This window comes from Lynx canadensis, chromosome A2, assembly GCF_007474595.2.
Source record: "Lynx canadensis isolate LIC74 chromosome A2, mLynCan4.pri.v2, whole genome shotgun sequence".
Lineage (NCBI taxonomy): Eukaryota > Metazoa > Chordata > Mammalia > Carnivora > Felidae > Lynx > Lynx canadensis.
The window spans coordinates 65,488,226-65,509,220 of record NC_044304.2 but is presented as its reverse complement, the minus strand read 5'-3'; the positions used below and the strand labels follow the sequence as shown (position 1 = coordinate 65,509,220).

At 48.2% G+C, this 20,995-nt stretch overlaps 1 protein-coding gene across 2 annotated transcripts in view; it reads left to right on the top strand.

Annotated features, from left to right (window-relative positions):
• COBL (cordon-bleu WH2 repeat protein) overlaps positions 1 to 20,995 on the top strand; it is a 272,018-nt gene that overhangs the window by 110,673 nt on the left and 140,350 nt on the right. Inside the window, exons 3-6 of one of the 2 annotated variants that reach the window (XM_032592370.1) lie at positions 3,360 to 3,570; positions 5,252 to 5,480; positions 12,197 to 12,294; positions 16,174 to 16,248. In XM_032592370.1, coding sequence (XP_032448261.1) covers positions 3,360 to 3,570; positions 5,252 to 5,480; positions 12,197 to 12,294; positions 16,174 to 16,248 — 613 coding nt within the window. The remainder of the gene's footprint in view (positions 1 to 3,359; positions 3,571 to 5,251; positions 5,481 to 12,196; positions 12,295 to 16,173; positions 16,249 to 20,995) is intronic. The other variant, XM_032592371.1, reaches the window with a different exon arrangement.

The following is a 20,995-nucleotide window of genomic DNA, read 5'->3' as shown; positions in this document are numbered from 1 at the left end:
CTATCACTGGGCACTGCCATTGTGCTTTGGCTTTCCTCTCTTTCTGGGTGACTTTTTCCAGGAGCATCAGAGGAGCCTTGGAAGAACTGGCTTACTCTTGGGAATTTGGCATTTTAAATGGCAGCTGATAGCAGATTAACCGGTGGGGCAGAAAGGCCACCCACCCCCACGCGCCTCGTTTTACGTGGACGCAAAGCTGAAAGGCGTATAGCGGGGCAGTAGTAAATCAGGTTGTGTTCTATTTATTTTTTATTTATTTTTTATTTTTTTAACGTTTATTTTTGAGACAGAGAGAGACAGAGCATGAACGGGGGAGGGGCAGAGAGAGAGGGAGACACAGAATCTGAAACAGGCTCCAGGCTCTGAGCTGTCAGCCCAGAGCCCGATGCGGGGCTCGAACTCACGGACCGCGAGATCGTGACCTGAGCCGAAGTCGGACGCTTAACCGACTGAGCCACCCAGGTGCCCCCAGGTCATGTTTTAAATGAGCCTGGGGAAGGGTCACACTGAGCGGCAGACCCTGCAGGAGATGTTGTAAGATCAGGTCATGCTTTCGAATCCAAGTCCTCGTGTTTGTACCGGTGCACGTCCAGCTGCTTAAGTGAAGCCCAGGTTCGGTCCTCGTCAGCTGCGTCCCTCTGGGGGGTCACCGATACAGATGTCCCGAAGGAGAACAAGACAGCTATCAAAGCCTGAGTTCCTGTCACCCCAAAACCTCCTTACATCCCTGTGGGAGCCCCTCTGTCTTGGCTTGGGCTCTTGCCACTGGGAAAGGATAGTGTGCAGTGTGCTGGAACAGGTTGACTTTGTAATTGGCCTCTGTGTTCTTCGTAAAATTTAAGCACATATGACAGCCAGGCGCCTGGTGTTGAGTTTTATGATCATGCTCTTAACAGTGTTTTGTTTTGCTTTGCTTTGCTGCCTTCTCCTCCCCCCAGTTTTTTTTTTTTTTTTTTTAGAGAGAGAGAGAGAGGCAGAGAGAGAGGGAGACAGGATCTGAAGCGAGCTCCGCGCCGACAGCAACGAACCCGACGCAGGGCTCGAACTCAACAAACCCAAGTCAGACAATCAACCGACTGAGCCACCCGGGCGCCCCACCTCCCCCCAATTTAATAGTAAATTTGAGGAGACAGGCCTCCAGCACATAGAATTTTCTTTGGAACTTCTTCCTCCCCCACCCCCCCCAAATTTTGTTGAGAAACTGCCTTCCACCCTCAGTTCTTGACAATATCGCTGTAACTTGAACATGAGGCGCTCTCTGTGGGAAGGAACCCATCCTGTGTTAAGTGAGATAGCGAAGGCCAGCATGGATCAGTCAGTTCTGGGGGGAAAGTCACTGGACACGCAAGGCAGAGACTTGGGCACCCCCTTCTTTATTCGGGCAGAAAATGGGTACATGACTATACTAGCACGTCCGGTTAAGTACTGGCTTGCGTGAGGGCAGGGTGCTTACTTACTCCCAGTAATGGGGGAAAATGCCACCCTGTCCCAGAGCCGGCTGCTCCCTTTTACAGCATCTAATTCAGTGTTTCAAATATGTCACCAAGTATTGCATTAAAAGAACAGAAAAGTGACATTACTAGCTTTTGTGTTCTTTCTGGTTTGTATTGTAAGATTAATTCAAATACTTGTCTGGCGGTTTATTTGTGTGTGCTTACCCTGGTGCCAGTAGACTGTGGGTGGAGACAGAGACCGGAAAGGAACGAGCGTCAGATGGACCAGGGTCCCAGGCCCATCTGCCTTTTCCTGGAGACCCCACCCCTCAGTCTGGGTGACTGAGAAGGGGAGTGTGTAAGTGCCATCAAGGATACACAGGGCATGGGAACAAATAACATGAGGTCTATTTAGCATTGTTAGAAGTCTGCTTTCTGTACTGAGGCTTTTTTAAAAATGTTTTATTGATTTTTGAGAGAGAGAGAGAGAGAGACAGACCACAAGTGGGGAGGGGCAGAGAGAGAGAGGGAGACACAGAATCCGAAGCAGGATCCAGGCTCTGAGCTGTCAGCACAGAGCCCGACGAGGGACTCGAACCCAGCAGCCGTGAGATCATGACCTGAGCCGAAGTCGGACGCTCTACTGACTTGAGCCCCCCAGGCGCCCCTGCGTATGGAAGTTTTCAGTGGAATGTCCTCACATCTTGCAGCCTTTTTGTTGTATTGCATTAATCTCGCTGTCAGAATAAAGATGATTTTTGCCCCGGAGCTGAAGGAATCCAAGCTTACAGTGTTATTAGCTGGTGTAGCTGTGTGTGCTGGGGCACTTGTGAGGGTGGGCACTTCATCAGCCCTACAGATGCCCCATCATAGTCCAGGGGGCCCGGAGTCTCCTGAATTCGGGTGACGCCAGTGTCCCCGAGTATCCCCCAATTCACACACATGCTGTTAATTACTTCCCAGATAGTAGGTGGGAGCAAATACTGTCATAGAGGAGATGGCTCTAAAAAGTTGTTTTGGGGACAGCTGGGTGGCTCAGTCGGTTAAGCATCCACTTCAGCTCAGGTCACGATCTCATGGTTTGTGAGTTTGAGCCCCGCGTCGGGCTCCGCACTGACAGTCAGAACCTGAAGCCTGCTTTGGATTCTGTGTCTCCCTCTCTGTCTCCCCCTCCCCCGCTCACGCTCTGTCTCCCTCTGTCTCTCTCAAAAATAAATAAACACTTAAAAAAACTAAAAAAGAAATCAGAGGAAAGACGTATGCTTTTCGAAAGGTGTATATGCTCCATTGCTTGGGAAATTTCAGGAAAGAGAGGTCGGCTTTAAATATAAAAGCATTCTGCCCAGCAGATATAAAAGAGGCAAATGAAATTCTTTGGAGGAATCCACACTGTTATTCTTCTCCCATGGTAAATAATCCCCTGTGGTGGGGGACATTATGAAAATCTTGGACATTCAAACTAGGGCATTTTCTTAGTTGTTTTTTTTTTTTTTTTTTAAGGCATGCTTTTTTTTTTTTTTTTTTAGCTATCATCTTCAACTTAAAATCTTGTTTTTAAGATACATTATAATTTTGAATAACTGAAAGTCTAGTTTTTAGTGATCTCACTTGTGCTAACTGACCTCCTAGGATTCAACTCAGCATATCCATGGATTTAACTACAAGTGTAGCTCTTTCCCCCGCTCTTACGGGTTTGATCTACTGGATGCTCTTTCAGCTCTGTTGTTTACTAGTGTTGCAGATGTTACGACTGTGTCGTCCAATACAGTCACGCGTCAGGAATTCACGAGCTGCCGTTGCCCTTGATAAGCATGACCAGAGGACTGCACATTCACCTGCTGGTTCGTGTGTTTGGCCCTTCCCAAGCTTGACCGAAGGGAGAGTGCAAACGTCCCTAATTAATGTGATTTGTCTCCATTTTTGCAGCCATGCAATGATGGACCTGCTGGTTGAACTTTGCCTTCAGAACCACCTGAATCCATCCCACCATGCCCTGGAGATCCGGTCTTCGGAAACCCAACAGCCTTTGAGTTTTAAGCCAAACACTTTAGTTGGGACCCTGAATGTGCACACTGTGTTTCTCAAAGAGAAAGTTCCCGAAGAGAAGGTTAAGCCTGGCCCACCTAAAGCACCTGAGGTCAGTAGGACAAGCGGACCCTTTGTCACCTGAGGACATATGCAGACACCTGTGGCCCAGGGGTTGAGGAGGGGGCTGGTGGGGCCCCTCTTATCTAAGTAACACCTGCAGACAGCTGTTGTTGGAACGCCTACTAACAACGCTGGGCAAAGTGAGGCCCTAACTGGGCTTCTTTTCAAAGATGGAAGTAAACTGAGCTTAATAACATTCACGGTTGTAACTTTGCTCCTTCGGATGTTATAGAAGAGGAATCAGTCTAGACCAGAGCCATCCACTGGAACTTTCTGCACAGATGGGAATGGTCTGTAACCCTGCATGTTCCAAGGAGGCCGCCCCTGGCACGTGTAGCTAGTTATTAAGCAGGTGTGATGCAACTTTTGTGATTGAGAAACTGAGCTTTTAATTGTATTTAATTTTAATTCATTTACATTGGAATAACACAAGGAGCCAGTGGCTACCATGTTGAATTAGGTAGAACCGCTCTAGAAAATCCTAGGTCTTTCAGTCCAAGGAAGCTATGGCTATACGGGGAAGATTTGAACTTCTCCTAGACAGAGGAAAAACAGGAGTTTTCCCTTTTGAGAAACTGACGTCCGAAATTTGTACTCAATGCACTTGGGGAATATCTCATACACAGATTTATTTCAGGCTTTTGGTTATTGGTTAAAATGAACTCCAGCTGCTTATGGTACTTCTTAATAAAGCTTTGCTGTGAATCTTTTAGCGCCATTGGAAAGCTTCTAGGTGCTTGGAATATCTACTAAATTTTTCTGCTTTTAAACATGGCAGTTTGGCCAGCAGTTCATCTTCTGTACGTTTTTAGGTTTGGGTGGTTAATAAATTATAATCAGTGCCATCGATACTCTGGAAAGGGGCATGGGATCCAACTAACTATTCAGCACACACTTAGTGGGTCTACTCTTCAGGGCGTTCGGACAATGTCGAGTCAGTAAAGGCCAAGAAAAAGTTGCCTTTATGAACCTTTGGCATATTAAAATTTTTTTGACGGGTCCGGTTATCAGTAGACATTTAGAATCAGGTGTAGTCAAACTGATTGGTTTTTTCCCTGATTATAATGGCTCTCATTATATGTTTATCCCGTGTATATGTCTGTTGTATGCCTCTTATATATTTCCAGCTTAAATATGTGTATGTAGTATATATACACAAAAATATGTATATACACAGACATGTATACATACCATATATACTTATAGAGATATTAATATATTTATGTGGGTCTTTGGCTATTTGAACAAAAATTTGATATCTTGGGTTTTTTTTTTAGGATTTTTCTTGAAATTGAATTATTCGTAATACTTTCAAATGATTTTCATGTAGACAATATGTGCAGGTGCCTTGTGTTCAGGTCTGTTGGGATCCTTGAAAGATGGTAGTTAGGCGTAGGTGTTAAATTATTAATCAGGATCCCTCCCGATGTCCATTCCCTTGTGTTGTTAGCAGTTTGTTCCTTAGTGAGCGAGTCTACGGTCAGTGGTTTATTCCAGGTGCATATTGTTCACTACTGAGTCTGCCACTTCCCCCCATGACCCACTCAGTTTCGGGAGAAGGGCTCGGGCTGCCCCAGATCTTGCCGTACTCATTCTAGAACACCAATAGGGGTTGGAGCCGTGTGCAAACACGCCCTTATAGAATACTTTCGTCCGGTGTGTTCTTCCAGAAATCCGTGCGCTTGGTAGTGAATTACCTGCGAACGCAAAAGGCCGTGGTGCGTGTGAGCCCCGAGGTGCCGCTCCAGAACATTCTCCCGGTCATCTGCGCAAAGTGTGAGGTCAGCCCAGAGCACGTGGTCCTCCTCAGGGACAACATCGCCGGGGAGGAGCTGGAGCTGTCCAAGTCCCTCAACGAGCTGGGGATTAAGGAACTCTACGCGTGGGACAATAAACGAGGTGAGGCCGCCCTGCGTCTTTGACGCCCGCTGGGGGAGAGCCCGGGCGGGAATCGCCGCGCCTGGATTTTCAGGCCACTCAAGCTTCGTCCAGAGTTGAAGTGGGCAGAAAGTAAATTTGGTCTGTTCCTGTTCCCCTCGATTGTAATGATGCGTCCCCCCCCCATCCTGAACCTGTCCTGCTCATTCCCTGTCTCCCGCGAGCTTCCTTGACGTGAATAAAAACAGGCTCTGGACCAGAACTACTCACAAAGCCTGCATGAACCAGTTTCTCTCGGATTTCTTTTTCAGTACCTGCCCCAAGTCTCAAACATTGCTCATTGTCAGAACCAGCTGACAATTCAGCTTTTTCTAAAACTGCCCGAATGAATTATAGTTCAGGAGATCAGTCCTCGAGAACCACCCACAAAGCCACGTGGGGCTTCCTCAGCGTTGATGCCAGAGACACCTACTGCTCGTGTGAATTTGGTACTTGACCTGATGGCCCAGAGCCTCTGGGGGAGTGGCCACTCTCGAGACCACTCACTGTTGGCACAGAGGCTGATAGGTGTATAAGCAGATTTCCCTGATTGACACAAAGGGCTGACCATATTGAAACAGCTGTCAGACCAAAATAAATCAATGAATGAGCAAATAAAAAAAAAAATACATAGCCCTTGACTTTAGAACTTACTAAAACGAGCTTCATATAAGTGCCTTTTAATGAGGCTCATTTGATCTGTTGCCTTGTATTTATTCCACAGATACTGAGTGGGTAGGGTTTTTAAAGTATAAACCTATCCTGTTTTTTCGTGTTTTTCTAGCGTCCTTCAGATTCTTCCGGGAAAATCTGTTTCTCTTATTACTGACGTCATTGCAAAATCAGTGATCATCATGGAATCTCTCTCCTCTGCCAAATCTCCCACAGGTTCTGGACCCCAGGCCTCATTTGCCATTCGAGGAAGGGTTTTAGCTCAGTCACATATAAAATGCATAGACTATTTATTCCTGCAAAAAAAAAAAAATAGAAAAAGAGAGTGCTCTGACATTTGAGAGCAATGCATCTTGTGTTTTATGCCGCATCTCTCAAAAACTCAGACAAGATTATTCCCAGCATCTGCTCCGAGGGTTGGATATAGTGGGCGTGTCTGTCAGGCTCTTATCAGCCCTGTTTAAATTTGGTTTCTGTGCCTCTTTGGAAATAGAGCTTTCATTTGGTAAGACAACAAAAAAAAAAAAAAGGAGAAAAGGAAAGAAAAGAAAGAAAAACTGTCCCCACAAATATGTGAAAGCAAAAAGCTTGCACAAACACGCGTTTCTCTTCTAGGTCAGTCATCAGCTCTATCTGATGGGACCCCAGCAGCGTCCCCAGAAAATAAAGGAGTAACAGCCGGCACGGGCATGGTGGGTGACCGGCCCCTGCCCGGGACACGGTGTCTCTTTCATCTGGACCATGTGCTATGCCGGCTGTGCAGTATTTGATTATCATCCCGCCAAACGCCTTTATCCCTATTGGCAGTCAAGTATTTGGGAAGAAGGGAGAACATTCCGGAAGATGTCTGCGGGGAGCCCTCTCTCTAGGCCCCTCTTGCATTACATCCCCTCCCCAACCAGCAGCTGCTCCAGAGCCAGCAGGGCCAAGGCCGGAGGCGGGGCTAAGGCCGGAGGCGGGGCCAAGGCCGGAGGCGGGGCCAAGGCCAGAGGCGGAGCCAAGGCCGGAGGCGGGGCCTTGCTAGGCAGAGGCCCAACTCTTCTGGAATTCCCAGGGTTGGCAGCCTGGAGAAGCAGAAGGCTTTGCTGCCACCTGCTTCCATGGGAGCTCTTAGCAGCCCGGCAGCTGCGGGCTGGAGGAGATCAGGGGCTGGGGACTTGGCCCCTCTCCTGCAGGGGTGCAAACAGCACCCCCCTTCCTCCCCCGCCCGGGGCCTGCAGGGGGCGGGGGCCGAGGCTGTACTCAGGGGCTGGTGCAGACCAGCGAGGCTTGCCCTCACTCTCTCCTTGCCTGCTTTTTCCAGTTCTTCTGACCAAAACTCAGTCGGAGCCTTCCCTGAGCTGTCAAGGTACAGTGAACCCGCAGGCCTGCTCCCACCCCAGCTGGACTTTGCATGGCTCTGGGCTAGGACGATGCATGCAAGTGCACTGGCGTAGAGGATCTGAGGGAACGCAGGCTTGCCGCGCCGGGCCTCCGGGGGCGTGTCTGTCGGCTGCTACGCGGCTTCGGTTTGGTGTCTTGACACCCTGGTTGCCTAAGAGAAGAATGTACCTTGTGTGGGGGTTCTCTCGGTGGGTCCACCCGCTAAGCAGTGAAGGAGGCCGTTGCAGAAGATGGGTCCTTCTGGAATACACAGTTTCAGGGCACAGCAGAAGTAGCACTTGCAGAAGATGCCCCGTTTTCCTTTTCACCCGTGCCCACTGGTGCCCACGAGGTCCATCCTGTCTGCTGCAGAATTTGGGGCAGTGTAGATCGTGAAGTCTAATCTTTTCTGTCGTAGAAGCGTATATACATGATCATTCTGGCTTTTGGACTTTTTCTGACATTTATCGTAAACTTTACATATGCTCACATACACCTATATTTACAGGTACATGCACACATATACATGGATACATATAGTCACATTGGAATTTTATTTAAATGTTTTTATTTATCTATTTTTGAGAGAGAGAACACAAGCAGAGCAGGGGCAGAGAGAGGGCGAGACACAGAATCGGAAGCAGGCTCCAGGCCCTGAGCTGCCAGCACAGAGTCCAACACGGGGGCTGGAACCCATAAACCACGAGATCATGACCTGAGCCGAAGTCGGATGCTTAACCGACTGGGCCACCCAGGCACCCCTGTATGTTGGAATTTATGTGACCTCTTTGAACTGTCCACACACACACACACACACACCCAAGTTCATTCAAGTCCCGGTGAGTGTTTGTCTTTTATGTACAAAAGTTTAATGAAACAGATCTTGGTGTTGGTCTGGAAACACAGCCCGTGGGTGTGGGCTCTGACACTGCGGTGGCCCAGGCCACCCTGCACACTCCTTGTCTGCTGAGGTTTACTCAGTCCTACCGTGCAGACAAGTCCGGCCGACAGAAGGATCCTCCCCCGAGAAGCACGGTGAATGGCCGTTGTTTGGGGCAGGAACCTCCTGTCTGTGAAGGCTTCCTCAGTTCACCCGGGTCTGATCTGGGGCAATAGGCAGACGGAGGTCAGCACGGCTCCAATCGGCGCTGTGCACACAGGCTCGTGACGGCCGCACATCTGCAGGATGCAGGCCTACGTCTCCTCTCGTGCTTGCTCGCTCGCTCGCGCCTGTGCCCTGGCCACTGAAGGGCCCTGACCTTCCATTTTCCTCGTCCGGAAGAGTGAGTGGTTTGGATGAGCTGGTTATTTTAGGGCCCCTGCAGCCCCATTCCATCCCCCCGCGCCGCTCCGTTCATCTCTGTTGTTCTCCGAATCCCGTTAATGCTTCGGCGCAGTTGTGTGCACGCTTACAGATTGAGCACATCCTCCTCGAAACTTTGATTCGTGTTTAACTTCTAGTAAATCAGCGTAAACCGGACGAGAACAGGTTCCGGGCTCAAATTGTGTGTTTGGAACCAGAGAGTGTATGTGTTCTCCCCACCGGGCTGTGTGTCCGTGGCCAGGTCCTGGCTGTGACATGTGGCGGCCACCTGCCGACACTTGGGCTGACGGGAACACGGAGGGACACCCAGTGCTCTGGCTCCCTCCTGCATTGTCTGCCGGGGCCCAGAGGCCTCACAGAAGGCGCCTCTCAGTACAGAGTCGCCAATCCCTCACCTCCGCACCTAAGGCCATCCGCCTGGGGGCCCTGCTGCCTCCAGACAGCCACCGCCTGCGGCCACACAAGAGAGTGCCTCTCGGATCACCGTGGGCAGCTCTGGAGGCTGGGCCGCCCCTCGGCCTCCAGTCTTGCGGACTTGGTGACCAACCTCTACTGCTATTCAGGGAAAGAAAAAAGAGGCTTGATTGCGTGACGGTTTCCTGATCAGTCTGTCATTTCCGTGGTTGGTGTAATACCCGGTGTGCCAGTGACACGTTCCCTCGTTCGCCTGCCGAGTTCTATGATACCACACATTTACTACCTCGGCCTCACGTGGCCCTCAATGCTAGACACACGATCGATTATAAATACACCTGTCGACGCCTACTGTTGTTCACCTGGGTGTAGTTTTACCACAGCTCAACCTTTGTAGCTCGGTGCCTGGCGCGGCGGGTTTCAGTGCAATCAGCTGTGAAATCTGTGCACACGCCTGTGTGTGTGTGTGCGTGTGTGTGTGTGTGGATGCATGCCTCGCGATGGAAGTCGCTCGCTCACTGATCTGGATCGGAGGGCACCAGTGGCTTGGCTAGAGTCGCCTGCACGTAACCGAGGGCCTGGGCCTTGGCACTAAACCCCGGGCCTTGGCCACTCCCAGAAGAATTTAAGGAATGAGGGTGCTTGGGTTTTACTTTGCTGGGGAGGCAGCATTAGCGTTCATGCGTTTGCTACTAACGTACTGGCTCTCGTGTGTGTGCTCTCATCGGAGGATGAAATTCTAGGCCAGCAGATAAAGAAGCTCCCTGCTGCTTACCTTGTTTGGGTTGATGTTCTGACAGCAGACTGTGTGATCCCAGTCCAGATTTTCCTACCCGTGGATTGGCGGTCGGGCTGTCCAGCAGCTGGCAGTGGGCCAGGAAGTTCATCTTTCTGTCCCTCAGGAATACCCCAATGTCCCCCCCTCTTGGCATCTCTGGGTGCCTTGGAAGAGAAGAACCGGATGAGTTCATGACAGAGGCCTGGCATCGGGTGGCAAAGCGGTGTGCCCTCGGCGCTCCTGACCCCCGTTCTGCTCGTTCTCAACCACAGCCCGGCAGCAGAAGCACCGGGGGTTAGCGGGGAGCGAATGCGGGGCGCTGGGCCCCACCCCAGAGGCAGGGGTCTGGAACTGGCCCAAGTCCTCAGTGACGCCATAATGCCGTCAGCTGCCCGACAAGTCTGGGCTTCGACGTCCCCGTCTGGGGACTCCTGGAGAATGTCATAGGGAAGGAAGACCTTCAGGTTGAGGTCGTAGAAAGCAGATCTGGAAACACGAATCCTGGCAAGTCACATAGGGTTATGTCAGCTACCACCTGGGTAAACCATCGCGGCCAGTCCATGTTCTGGAAACGAGTGGCCTTTTTTTTTTTTAAATTTTTTTTTCAACGTTTTTTTATTTATTTTTGGGACAGAGAGAGACAGAGCATGAACGGGGGAGGGGCAGAGAGAGAGGGAGACACAGAATCGGAAGCAGGCTCCAGGCCCTGAGCCATCAGCCCAGAGCCTGACGCGGGGCTCGAACTCACGGACCGCAAGATCGTGACCTGGCTGAAGTCGGACGCTTAACCGACTGCGCCACCCAGGTGCCCCACGAGTGGCCTTTTTTAAGCCAGAAAGCTATTGATTTATTTTATTTAGTAAGCGTTTGTACCTCACTCATAATTCCAAAAAAGGGTGTTTAACACAGATGGCCCCGTCCTAGTCACCAGTCACATGTGGCCCTTAGGCACGTGGAGTGTGGCCAGTCTGAGCTGAGATGTGTGCTGTGACCCACACACTCAGCACCAAAATGAATTAAAAAAAATTTTTTTATGTATGTTTATTCTTGAGCAAGAGACAGAGTGTGAGCAGGAGAGGGGAGAGAGAGAGAGAGAGAGAGAGAGAGAGAGAGAGAGAGACACAGAATCTGAGGCAGGCTCCAGGCTCTGAGCTGTCAACACAGAGCCCAACGTGGGGCTTGAACCCATGAACCGTGAGATCATGATCTGAGCCAAAGTTGGACACTTAACCGACTTAGTCACCCACATGCCCCACCACCAAAATGAATTTAAAACGTCTCATTAATGGGGACCCTGGGTGTCTCAGTGGGTTAACAGTCTGACTTTGGCTCAGGTCATGATCTCGCGGTTCCTGAGCTCAAGCCCCACATTGGGCTGTCAGCTCAGAGCCCTCTTCAGATCCTGTGGCCCCCTCTCTCTCTGCCCCTACCCTGCCATCTCTCTCTCTCAAAAAACAATTTCATTAATAATTTCTCTCTCAGTTATTTAATGGCATGATAATATTTTAGAAATATTAGATTAAACAAATACATTATTAACATCACACCTGGTTGTTTTTGACACAGCCTCTAGAGAATATAAAACAGCGTGTGTGATTCACTTCATTTTTCTAGTGGACAGTTCCACCCTAGAACTGCTTGATTGATTTGTTTTTATCATTCATGCACAGGGTTCAATCCCACCCAGAGGAAAATGCCACCCAACTCACTGAAAATTGTGAGAACCTTTAGTGATTTCATAAATGGGACTTGGAGGCTTTGAGGTGGCTTGAAATGCTTTTTTTTATTAAAAATTTGTTTCCATTTATTTATTTTTGTGAGACTGAGCACAAGCAGAGGAGGGACGGAGAGAGAGAGGGAGACACAGAATCCGAAGCAGGCTCCAGGCTCTCAGCTGTCAGCACAGAGCCCAACGCGGGGCTCGAACCCATGAACTGTGAGATCATGACCTGAGCCGAAGTTAGACAATTAACTGACTGAGCCACCGAGACGCCCCTCAAAATGCTTTGAAAGAAATAGTTGCTGGTTTGTCCTATAAAAACCAAAATAAAGTTTAAGGGTGGAGGACTCATTTATCGAGATGTTTAAAGTGTGGTGTTTAATCTCATTCCATAGACTGATAATACGATACTTTTCTTTTCTCCGCAGAAACCTTTAGAAAATCATCGCTTGGCAACGATGAGACAGATAAAGAGAAGAAAAAATTTCTGGGATTTTTCAAAGTTAATAAAAGAAGCAGTAGTAAGGTAATGGGCTGAATACACGTATGATTCTGCGTTACGTAAAAATAGTTGTGTGGGATGTTTGTACTCACCCTATCTTGGAATTTTTCTAAATATTTGTAGGAATATTAATTTCTTCAGGTGAAAGGGAACTTATTCATATGCAGGAAAGTGACTGACATACATCCAGACTTGATTCCTAAAGCAGGGTGATAATGTTGTGTTTGCCAGCGGGACCCAAAGCCACGAGCCCTGCTCTGCAGGCTCGTGCATGGCACCCGGTGTCCAAAAGGTATATTTTGCTAATCCCTAGTATTTGCTCCTTCCTAGTAAGTGAGACTAAAAGGACAAAAGCGGTCCGGCCACTGGCGGGCTCTGATTCCATATTTGTACCCGGTTCTAGGCAGAGTGGGAGGGCAGCCTGGTGCTGGTGAGAAACCCCTGTGCCCACCGCCCAGACCTGTGCATCTCATTTCCCCGGTTCAGGAGGCCGAGGGAGGGGACGGTTCACACCGCTTTGCTGATGAGGACGGGAAGCAGGAAATAACGGTGCTCGGGGTCCGGGCTTAGATCCGGGCTGCACAGCCCACAGCACCCCCGGCCCGCGGTGGTTTCTGGTTCAGAGGGGGGGGGGGGCAGCGAGCTCCAGGGTGAAAGCCAAGGTCAAGTGTGGCTCAGGAGCTTGGCCTCCCGCAGGTGTCTGTTGCCTTTGGCAGTGACCCACACACACCGGCTCATTTTCCTCTTCGTGTGTCCTGATGCTTTGATTTTGGTTTTGTGAGTCTCTTTTTTGTTACTGGTTACATGCCCTTTCCCTGATGTTGCCAGGTGTCCTTTGAAAATCAGTGCTCGTCGTACTTCTCTCAAGATCCTTGGTGCTTTCCTTCTCTCTATCCCGTATTCCCTCCCAGCCTCTCCTCCCCCTTCCCCCTTCTCCTTTCTCTCCTCTCCCCCTTCCTCATCCCCTCTTCCTTTCTCTCTCCTCCCTCTTCCCCCTTCTCCTTTCTCTCCTCTCCCCCTTCCTCATCCCCTCTTCCTTTCTCTCTCCTCCCTCTTCCCCCTTCTCCTTTCTCTCCTCTCCCCCTTCCTCATCCCCTCTTCCTTTCTCTCTCCTCCCCCTTCCCCCTTCTCCTTTCTCTCCTCTCCCCCTTCCTCATCCCCTCTTCCATTCTCTCTCCTCCCCCTTCCCCCTTCTCCTTTCTCTCCTCTCCCCCTTCCTCATCCCCTCTTCCTTTCTCTCTCCTCCCTCTTCCCCCTTCTCCTTTCTCTCCTCTCCCCCTTCCCTCTATGTGGGCCCCGTTCTTCCATTCGACCTCTCCTCCCCCTTCCCCTTCTCCTTCTCTCCTCTCCCCCTTCCCTCATCCCCTCATCCTTCTCTCTCTCCTCCCTCTTCCCCTTCTCCTTTCTCTCTCCTCCCCCTTCCTCATCCCCTCTTCCTTTCTCTCTCCTCCCCCTTCCCCTGCTCCTTTCTCTCGCTCTCCCCCTTCCCTCTCCCCTCGTCCATTCCCTCACGCTCTCCTCCCTTCCCCCCTTCTCCTTTCTCTCCTCTCCCCCTTCCTCATCCCCTCTTCCATTCTCTCTCCTCCCCCTTCCCCCTCTTTTCTCTCCCCTTCCCTACCCCCTCCTCCTTTCCCTCCCCTCCCCTCCTCACCCCCTCTTCCTTCCTCTCCCATCACCTCCCCCCTTTCTCTTCCCTCCCCTCCTCTCTTCTTTTTTTTTTCTGGTCAGGTCAGGATTACTTGAAATTACAGATTCTGACTTTTGCGTTTGAATTTCCCTTCACTCTATAAATGTGGGGCTTCTGGGTTCCTGAAATTTGGGAGGTCACATTTTCCAAGACTGCGTTCCTCGCTGTCCTCCTTGATCCTGATGGAACCAAGTCATAGTAAAACGTACCATTTCCTCACACGGGGATCTCAAGAGTCCTCTGGAGTCTTACTCCTTTGGAGGGAAGGAGCTGCCAGCAAAGCCAGTAAAAAAAAAAACCAAGAAACGCTTTTGTTTTTAGCAAAATAAGGTCGCCTGTGGCGTGGGGGTGGGAGGCTGCCTGGCTTACGCCACCGCCGGGGACCCTGGGAAAATGCCAAGGCTGCGGGACTCTTTCTGTCCTGGCGTCTTGGCGCCGTCCCCGTCAGGCTGCGCTTAGTTTCCCTTCTCGTGCACCTCCTCTCTCCCTTACTTTGTTTTATTTTGCCCTCGACTTCTCTTACCGGAGTATCTGTGGTTTGTGGCCCCAGCCTCTCCAGGCCTTGTTCCTCTTCGCTTCCTGGATTGAGAGGCTGTGCTAAATGCAGCTTAGCTTCGTCTTCTGGAAGCCTGCCGAGGGGTAGTATCCAGCCCATTGCACAGTCGAGGAAGCACAAGCTGCATGCCCCCGAGCTGACCACGGTCCGAGTCCACACCGGCCTGTCCTTCCAGTGCCCTGGCTCTTCCTCCCTTACTCCCACTGTACTTGGTTCACACTTTTCTTCATGAATCCTAGGAGGGTTGGGTGAAATCATTACTTTTTTAAAGTTTTTTTAATACTCTATTTATTTGAGAGAGAGAGATAGAGCATGAGCGGAAGAAGGGGCAGAGAGAGAGGGAGACGCAGAATCCGAAGCAGGCTTCAGGCTCCGAGCTGTCAGCACAGAGCCCGATGCGGGGCTCGAACTCACAAACTATGAGATCGTGACCTGAGCCAAAGTCAGACGCTTAACCGACTGAGCCATCCAGGCGCCCCGGGCAAAATCATTAAGTGATTCCTAAAATGTTATGATGCCAGATAGTCTGCACACATCTCAAGAGAACAGAACACTGAGAATGGAGAAATGCCAAGGCAATTTGAAGCTAAGATAGGTCTTTGCAGTATCTCCTTAAAAGCAAAAATATATATACGTGTGTGTGTGTGTGTGCATGTAGTCTCAACAAGGATATACTTAAGGGATAGCATTTTGGCTGAAGTAGCTGAGGGTGCATATCTCTCCTTATTATAAAGCTTTGGTATCTTAGGGGCACCTGGGTGGCTCAGTCGGTTGAACGTCTGACTTCAGCTCGGGTCAGGATCTCACGGTTCATGAGTTTGAGCCCCATGTTGGGCTTAAATGCTGTCAGCCCAGAGCCCGCCTGGGATCCTCTGGTCCCCTCTCTCCCTGCCCCCCCACTCATGCTCCTCTCAAAAAATAAAAATAAAACTTTGGTATTTTCATTTTTGGTATTTTAAACTTGGGGGTTTCATTTTAAAACATGGTAATTTTCTACTATTTGGACATTATTTATTCTTGTAACTCAGCAGTTCTGAAAAAGTACCTAAGAATCACCCTAAGACCTCGCCTAACAATTGGATTCTTGGGTCTTCTCCCCAGAGATTTTCATGGGGGGGGGGTGTCAAAAGCTGTATCTCCTGATGCGCCCTGTGATTCTGTAGCCGGTGGCCAGTGAACCATCAATGTGAAACATCGTTCTTCACGACGGAGCGAGATACCATGATTGTTTATCTTTTGTGGACAGAGAGTGAGATGTTCGGTGAATTATTTCTGCTGCACTCACTGAGCAGATTTAGAAAGCCCCAACCAACACTTGTTACTTAATTGGTTTCGGAGCCCACTCATTCGGCCCAGACGCACTAACTACTGTTTTCTTGTGCGTTTTCCAAGCGGACGATATGCTTTTGGGAAAACGCAAAAAGAAAATGCCTCCCCGTGAGTCATGGATTTCACAACCAGTTTTCAGATCAGTGAGCACTTTGGTTAGGGGCTTCTGGGTTCCTGAGTGGAGGGATGAGGCCCAGGATTCCCATCTAGAGTCTGCTACCTTGAGGACCACGCTGGTATCTTTGGCTGCAGTAATCACTGAGGATGACTTTCGACCTGGGCTTGCTTGACTTTTGACCTGGAGATGACCTGACGTGTGTCTGTGTTCCAGGCGGAGCAGATCGGGCGGTGCGGGCTGGACGGCGATGGGGACCCGTCACGGTCGGCTTTGGGAAGGGGCTCGAATGTGAGTACTAACCCCGCAGGGGCTTCTTGCTAACCGGGCGTGCTTCTCACTGCTTCAAGGAACCTTCTAAAAATGGAATCCTAGATTCGTTTGGTTGTTAGGTTTTTGTGCTTTCAGTCTGGATAAATGCACAAAGCTGCACATGGGCTACTCGGTTACCTGCCCGTGCTACGCCTGGAGCAGGTACCAGTCCGCACGGTCAGGAGGATCCTCGCTTAGAAGGACTGAACTTACACTCTCCGGACTCACTCCTGTACGCTCAGGAGGAGCTGATGGTTTGGGGGCCACCTGGCCCTCTTTCCCACCCTGAATCCACCAGTTCCCAAACTCCTCAACTACGCTTTGAAGGGAAATTTATTCAAGTTTTATGTATTTATTTTTTTAGTTTTATTTTGAGAGAGAGAGACAGGGGAGAGAGAGGGGGAGAGAGAGAGAATCCCAGGCGGGATCCCCACTATTCGCACGGAGCCCGATGTGGGGCTCGAACTCACGAACCATGAGATCATGACCTGAGCCGAGATCAAGAGTCCGACGCTTAACTCACTGACCCACCCAGGCGCCCCGAAAGGATTTGTTAAAACTACCTGTGCCCTCATGTTTCAAAGTTGGCATGTAAAACTTTTCTTCGTAATTAAAAAAATTTTTTTCACGTTTACTTATTTTTGAGAGAGAGAAAGAGACAGAGAGACAGAGTGCGAGCAGGGAGGTACAGAGAGAGAGGGAGACACAGGATCCGAAGTGGGCTCCAGGCTCCGAGCTGTCACCATAGAGCTTGACATGGGGCTCAAACCCACAGATGACGAGATCATGACCTGAGCCCAAGTCAGAAGCTTAACTAACTGAGCTACCCAGGTGCCCCAAACCTTTTTTTCACGATTTTAAATACTTGAAGGAAAAGAATTCATAGTATGTTACAAATACTGACATTTAAAGTATATCTAATAAAGATATGCTTTACCATCACATTTTAAAAATTATATGGGCAAAACCCTTCTCCAGCGATAAGAAATTTTGCATTATTTTCCTTTTCCGTTCTTCCAGTCCCCATGTAATATTCTGTTCTAGTCAATATATATTTTATGCTTAAAGGTCTCTCATAAAGGCTTAAATGAAATGTAAGATAAAAACGTCTATCGAAATTGGATTCTTTTAAATTTCACGTGATCATAAAGCTTTAAGTATAAAAATATTCTTACAGATTAAGTTCACATTACAGCTGCAAATAAATAAAAACAGTGTAAATATGTTATGACTTTTTTTTTTTTTAATTTTTTTTTTTTTCAACGTCTATTTATCTTTGGGACAGAGAGAGACAGAGCATGAACGGGGGAGGGGCAGAGAGAGAGGGAGACACAGAATCAGAAACAGGCTCCAGGCTCTGAGCCATCAGCCCAGAGCCTGACACGGGGCTTGAACTCCCGGACCGTGAGATCGTGACCTGGCTGAAGTCGGACGCTTAACCGACTGCGCCACCCAGGCGCCCCTGTTATGACTTTTGATATATAATTGTTGAGCATGAAAATTCACTTTTTTAGAAGTTTTTTTATTTTGAGTGGAGGAGAAGGGCAGACAGAGAGAGAGAGAGGAGTCCCAAACAGGCTCCATACTGGCTCAGCACGGAGCCGGACACAGGACTCAATCCCACAGACTGTGAGATCACAATCTGAGCTAAATGAAGAGTCAGACGCTCAACCAACTGAGTCACCCAGGTGGCCCTGAGAAGTTAATTTTTTTGAAAAGATGTCACCTTTTAATAAGACAAAAAGTATTTTTTCCATTTATTTAATATATCCATTAATGAACATAATTTATGGATAAATCTAGATAAGCTTCCACATTAATTTTGGGACTCTTTTATATTAAGCCTTGAAAAACATTTTACATAAAATAAGTCTACAAAGAAGGAAAAGTTCAGTTGTCTGCAGTTCCTGCAGGTTATTCACAGAGTGATCTATTGTGAAAATGGTTTTGAATGGACTTTTTTTTTCTTAATTTTTTAATGTTTGTTTATTTTTGAGAAAGAGACAGAGCGCGAGCAGGGGAGGGGCAGAAAGAGAGGGAGACACAGAATCCGAAGCACGCTCCAGGCTCTGAGCTGTCAGCACAGAGCTGACATGGGGCTCAAACCCACGAACCGTGAGATCATGACCTGAGCCAAAGTTGGACTCTTCACCGACTGAGCCACCCAGGAGCCCCTCGAATGGTGTTTTATCTCTACCTGATTAAGTTCTTTTCAAATTTGTCAACAGACAAGATTTGGAGGCCATTTGACTGGTAAAGGACTTGTTACTCAATCACCCTGGAGTTATTGACTTCTGGGAGGTATAAGAAAAACCTTAAGCAGACTTATCAAATAATAATTATACTCATTCCTTGTAGGCATTTTTTAAAATACCGTTTGAAGACTTCCTTCCTGAAGGAACAAATGTGATAGAAACAGGTGTAGACATCAAATAATATATGTGAAGAATTAAAAATTTTTTCTTTATGTTTATTTCTGAGACAGAGAGAGACAGAGCATGAGTGGGGGAGGGGCAGAGAGAGAGAGGGAGACACAGAATCTGAAGCAGGCTCCAGGCTCTGAGCTGTCAGCACAGAGCCGGACGCGGGGCTTGAACCCACAAACCATGAGATCATGACCTGAGCCGAAGTCGGTCACTCAACCCACTGAGCCACCCAGGCACCCCATACGTTTAGGTATGATGTAATTATTGAAATGATATGCATTGTTTCTAGATAAAAGTGTAAAAAGTAAAAAAGACCAGTTTGACATCATACTCTTTTTTTTCCTTGTTCTATTTTTCTGTAGTCTCAAGTTAGACTTCCCAGCTGCTGATTTTACTAACATGTTGATCTGGGCTGGAGAGTAGCAAAGCTGACCGTTTTCTTTTTCTTATTTTATGGAGATACAGTTGACGGGGAACATGCTGTTATTTATAGGCATACGACATAATGATCTGATGTATGTATGTACCATGAAATAATCACCACAGAGAGTATAATGTCCCCACTCCCCAAGATATTGTGACTCTAGGTGGTGATGGATGTTATAGGCACTTTCTGAACCTAATATATTATCAGCAGGGTTCAAGGAAATTGAAATATTGTCAGCATTCCCTCACATTTGCCAATATAGTGGGTTTTTTTTAAATTTTATTTTATTTTAGAGAAAGCAAGAGAGGGAGAGCACGAGTTGGGGAAGGGGCAGAGGGAAAGAGAAAGAGAATCTCAAGCAGGCTCCAGCCTCAGTGCAGACCCTGACGCGGGGCTCGATCCCACGACCCTGGGGATCATGACCTGAGCTAAAATCAAGAGTCAGACACTCAACCGACTGAGCCATCCAGGCGCCCCGCCAATACAGCGTTTTTTAATGAAATTAAAAAAAAAATCTCATCCCAAATTTTATTTTATTTTATTTTATTTTATTTTATTTTATTTTTTAACGTTTATTTATTTTTGAGACAGAGAGAGACAGAGCATGAACGGGGGAGGGCCAGAGAGAGAGGGAGACACAGAATCTGAAGCAGGCTCCAGGCTCTGAGCAGTCAGCACAGAGCCCGACACGGGGCTCGAACTCACGGACGGCGAGATCATGACCTGAGCCGAAGTCGGACGCTTAACCGACTGAGCCACCCAGGCGCCCCTCATCCCAAATTTTAAATCTGTTTTTGTCAAGATCTGGGGCTTATAGCCACTTTGGTTTATGGAGAAAGTTTGCCCTATAAACGAATTGGCAAAACAAGCCCTTATTTTCCAACCAAGAAGCCAAATCAAATTGGGTTAAAAAAAAAAAAAACAACTCACATCATACTTTAAAATTTAAGTGAATGTGTTAATACATGTCCCTATGACAATAATATGACTTCTGAATCTAACAGTAGATGTGTGGAAATGTTTCGGTTCCTCACATGTCACTTTAAAAACATAGGCGTTTAATGCCCTGAACTTAATGCTACTTTTCCCTTTTAATGGTCATGGGTTTTTTTCTTAATTTTAATTTTTTAAATTATTTTTTTATATTTAAATTCAAGTTAACACAGTGTAGTCTTGGCTTCAGGAGTAGAATTTAGTGATTCATCACTTACACAGAACACCCAGTGCTCATCCCCAAAAGTGCCCTTTTTTTTAATTTTTTTTTTTTACATTTATTTATTTTTGAGAGACAGAGAGAGGCAGAGCACAAGTGGGGGAGGGACAGAGAGAAAAGGAGACACAGGATCCCATGCAGGCTCCAGGCTCTGAGCTGTCAGCACAGAGCCCAACATGGGGCTCGAACCCACAAAGCGCAAGATCATGACTTGAGCTGAAGTCGGATGCTCAACCGAATGAGCCACCCAGGCGGTCCCAAAAAGTGTCCTTCTTAATGCCCATCACCATTTAACCTACCCCCCACCCACTTCCCCTCCAGCTACCCTCAGTTTGTTCTCTGTATTTAAGAGTGTCTTATAAGTGCCTCCCTCTCTATTTGTATTTTGTCTTTCCTTCCCTCCCCCTGTGTTCATCTGTCGTGTTTCCTAAATTCCACATGTGAGTGAAATCATATGATCTCTGTCTTTCTCTGACTGACTTATTTCACTTAGCGTAATACACTCTAGTTCCATCTACGTTGTTGCAAATGGCAAGATTTCATTCTTTCTCATCGCCCTTTTTTAAAGTGTATTTCTATTTAAGAGCGAGAAAGAGTGCTAACATGCATGAGAGCGGAGGAGGGACAGAGAGAGAGAATCCCAAGCAGGCTCCACGCTGT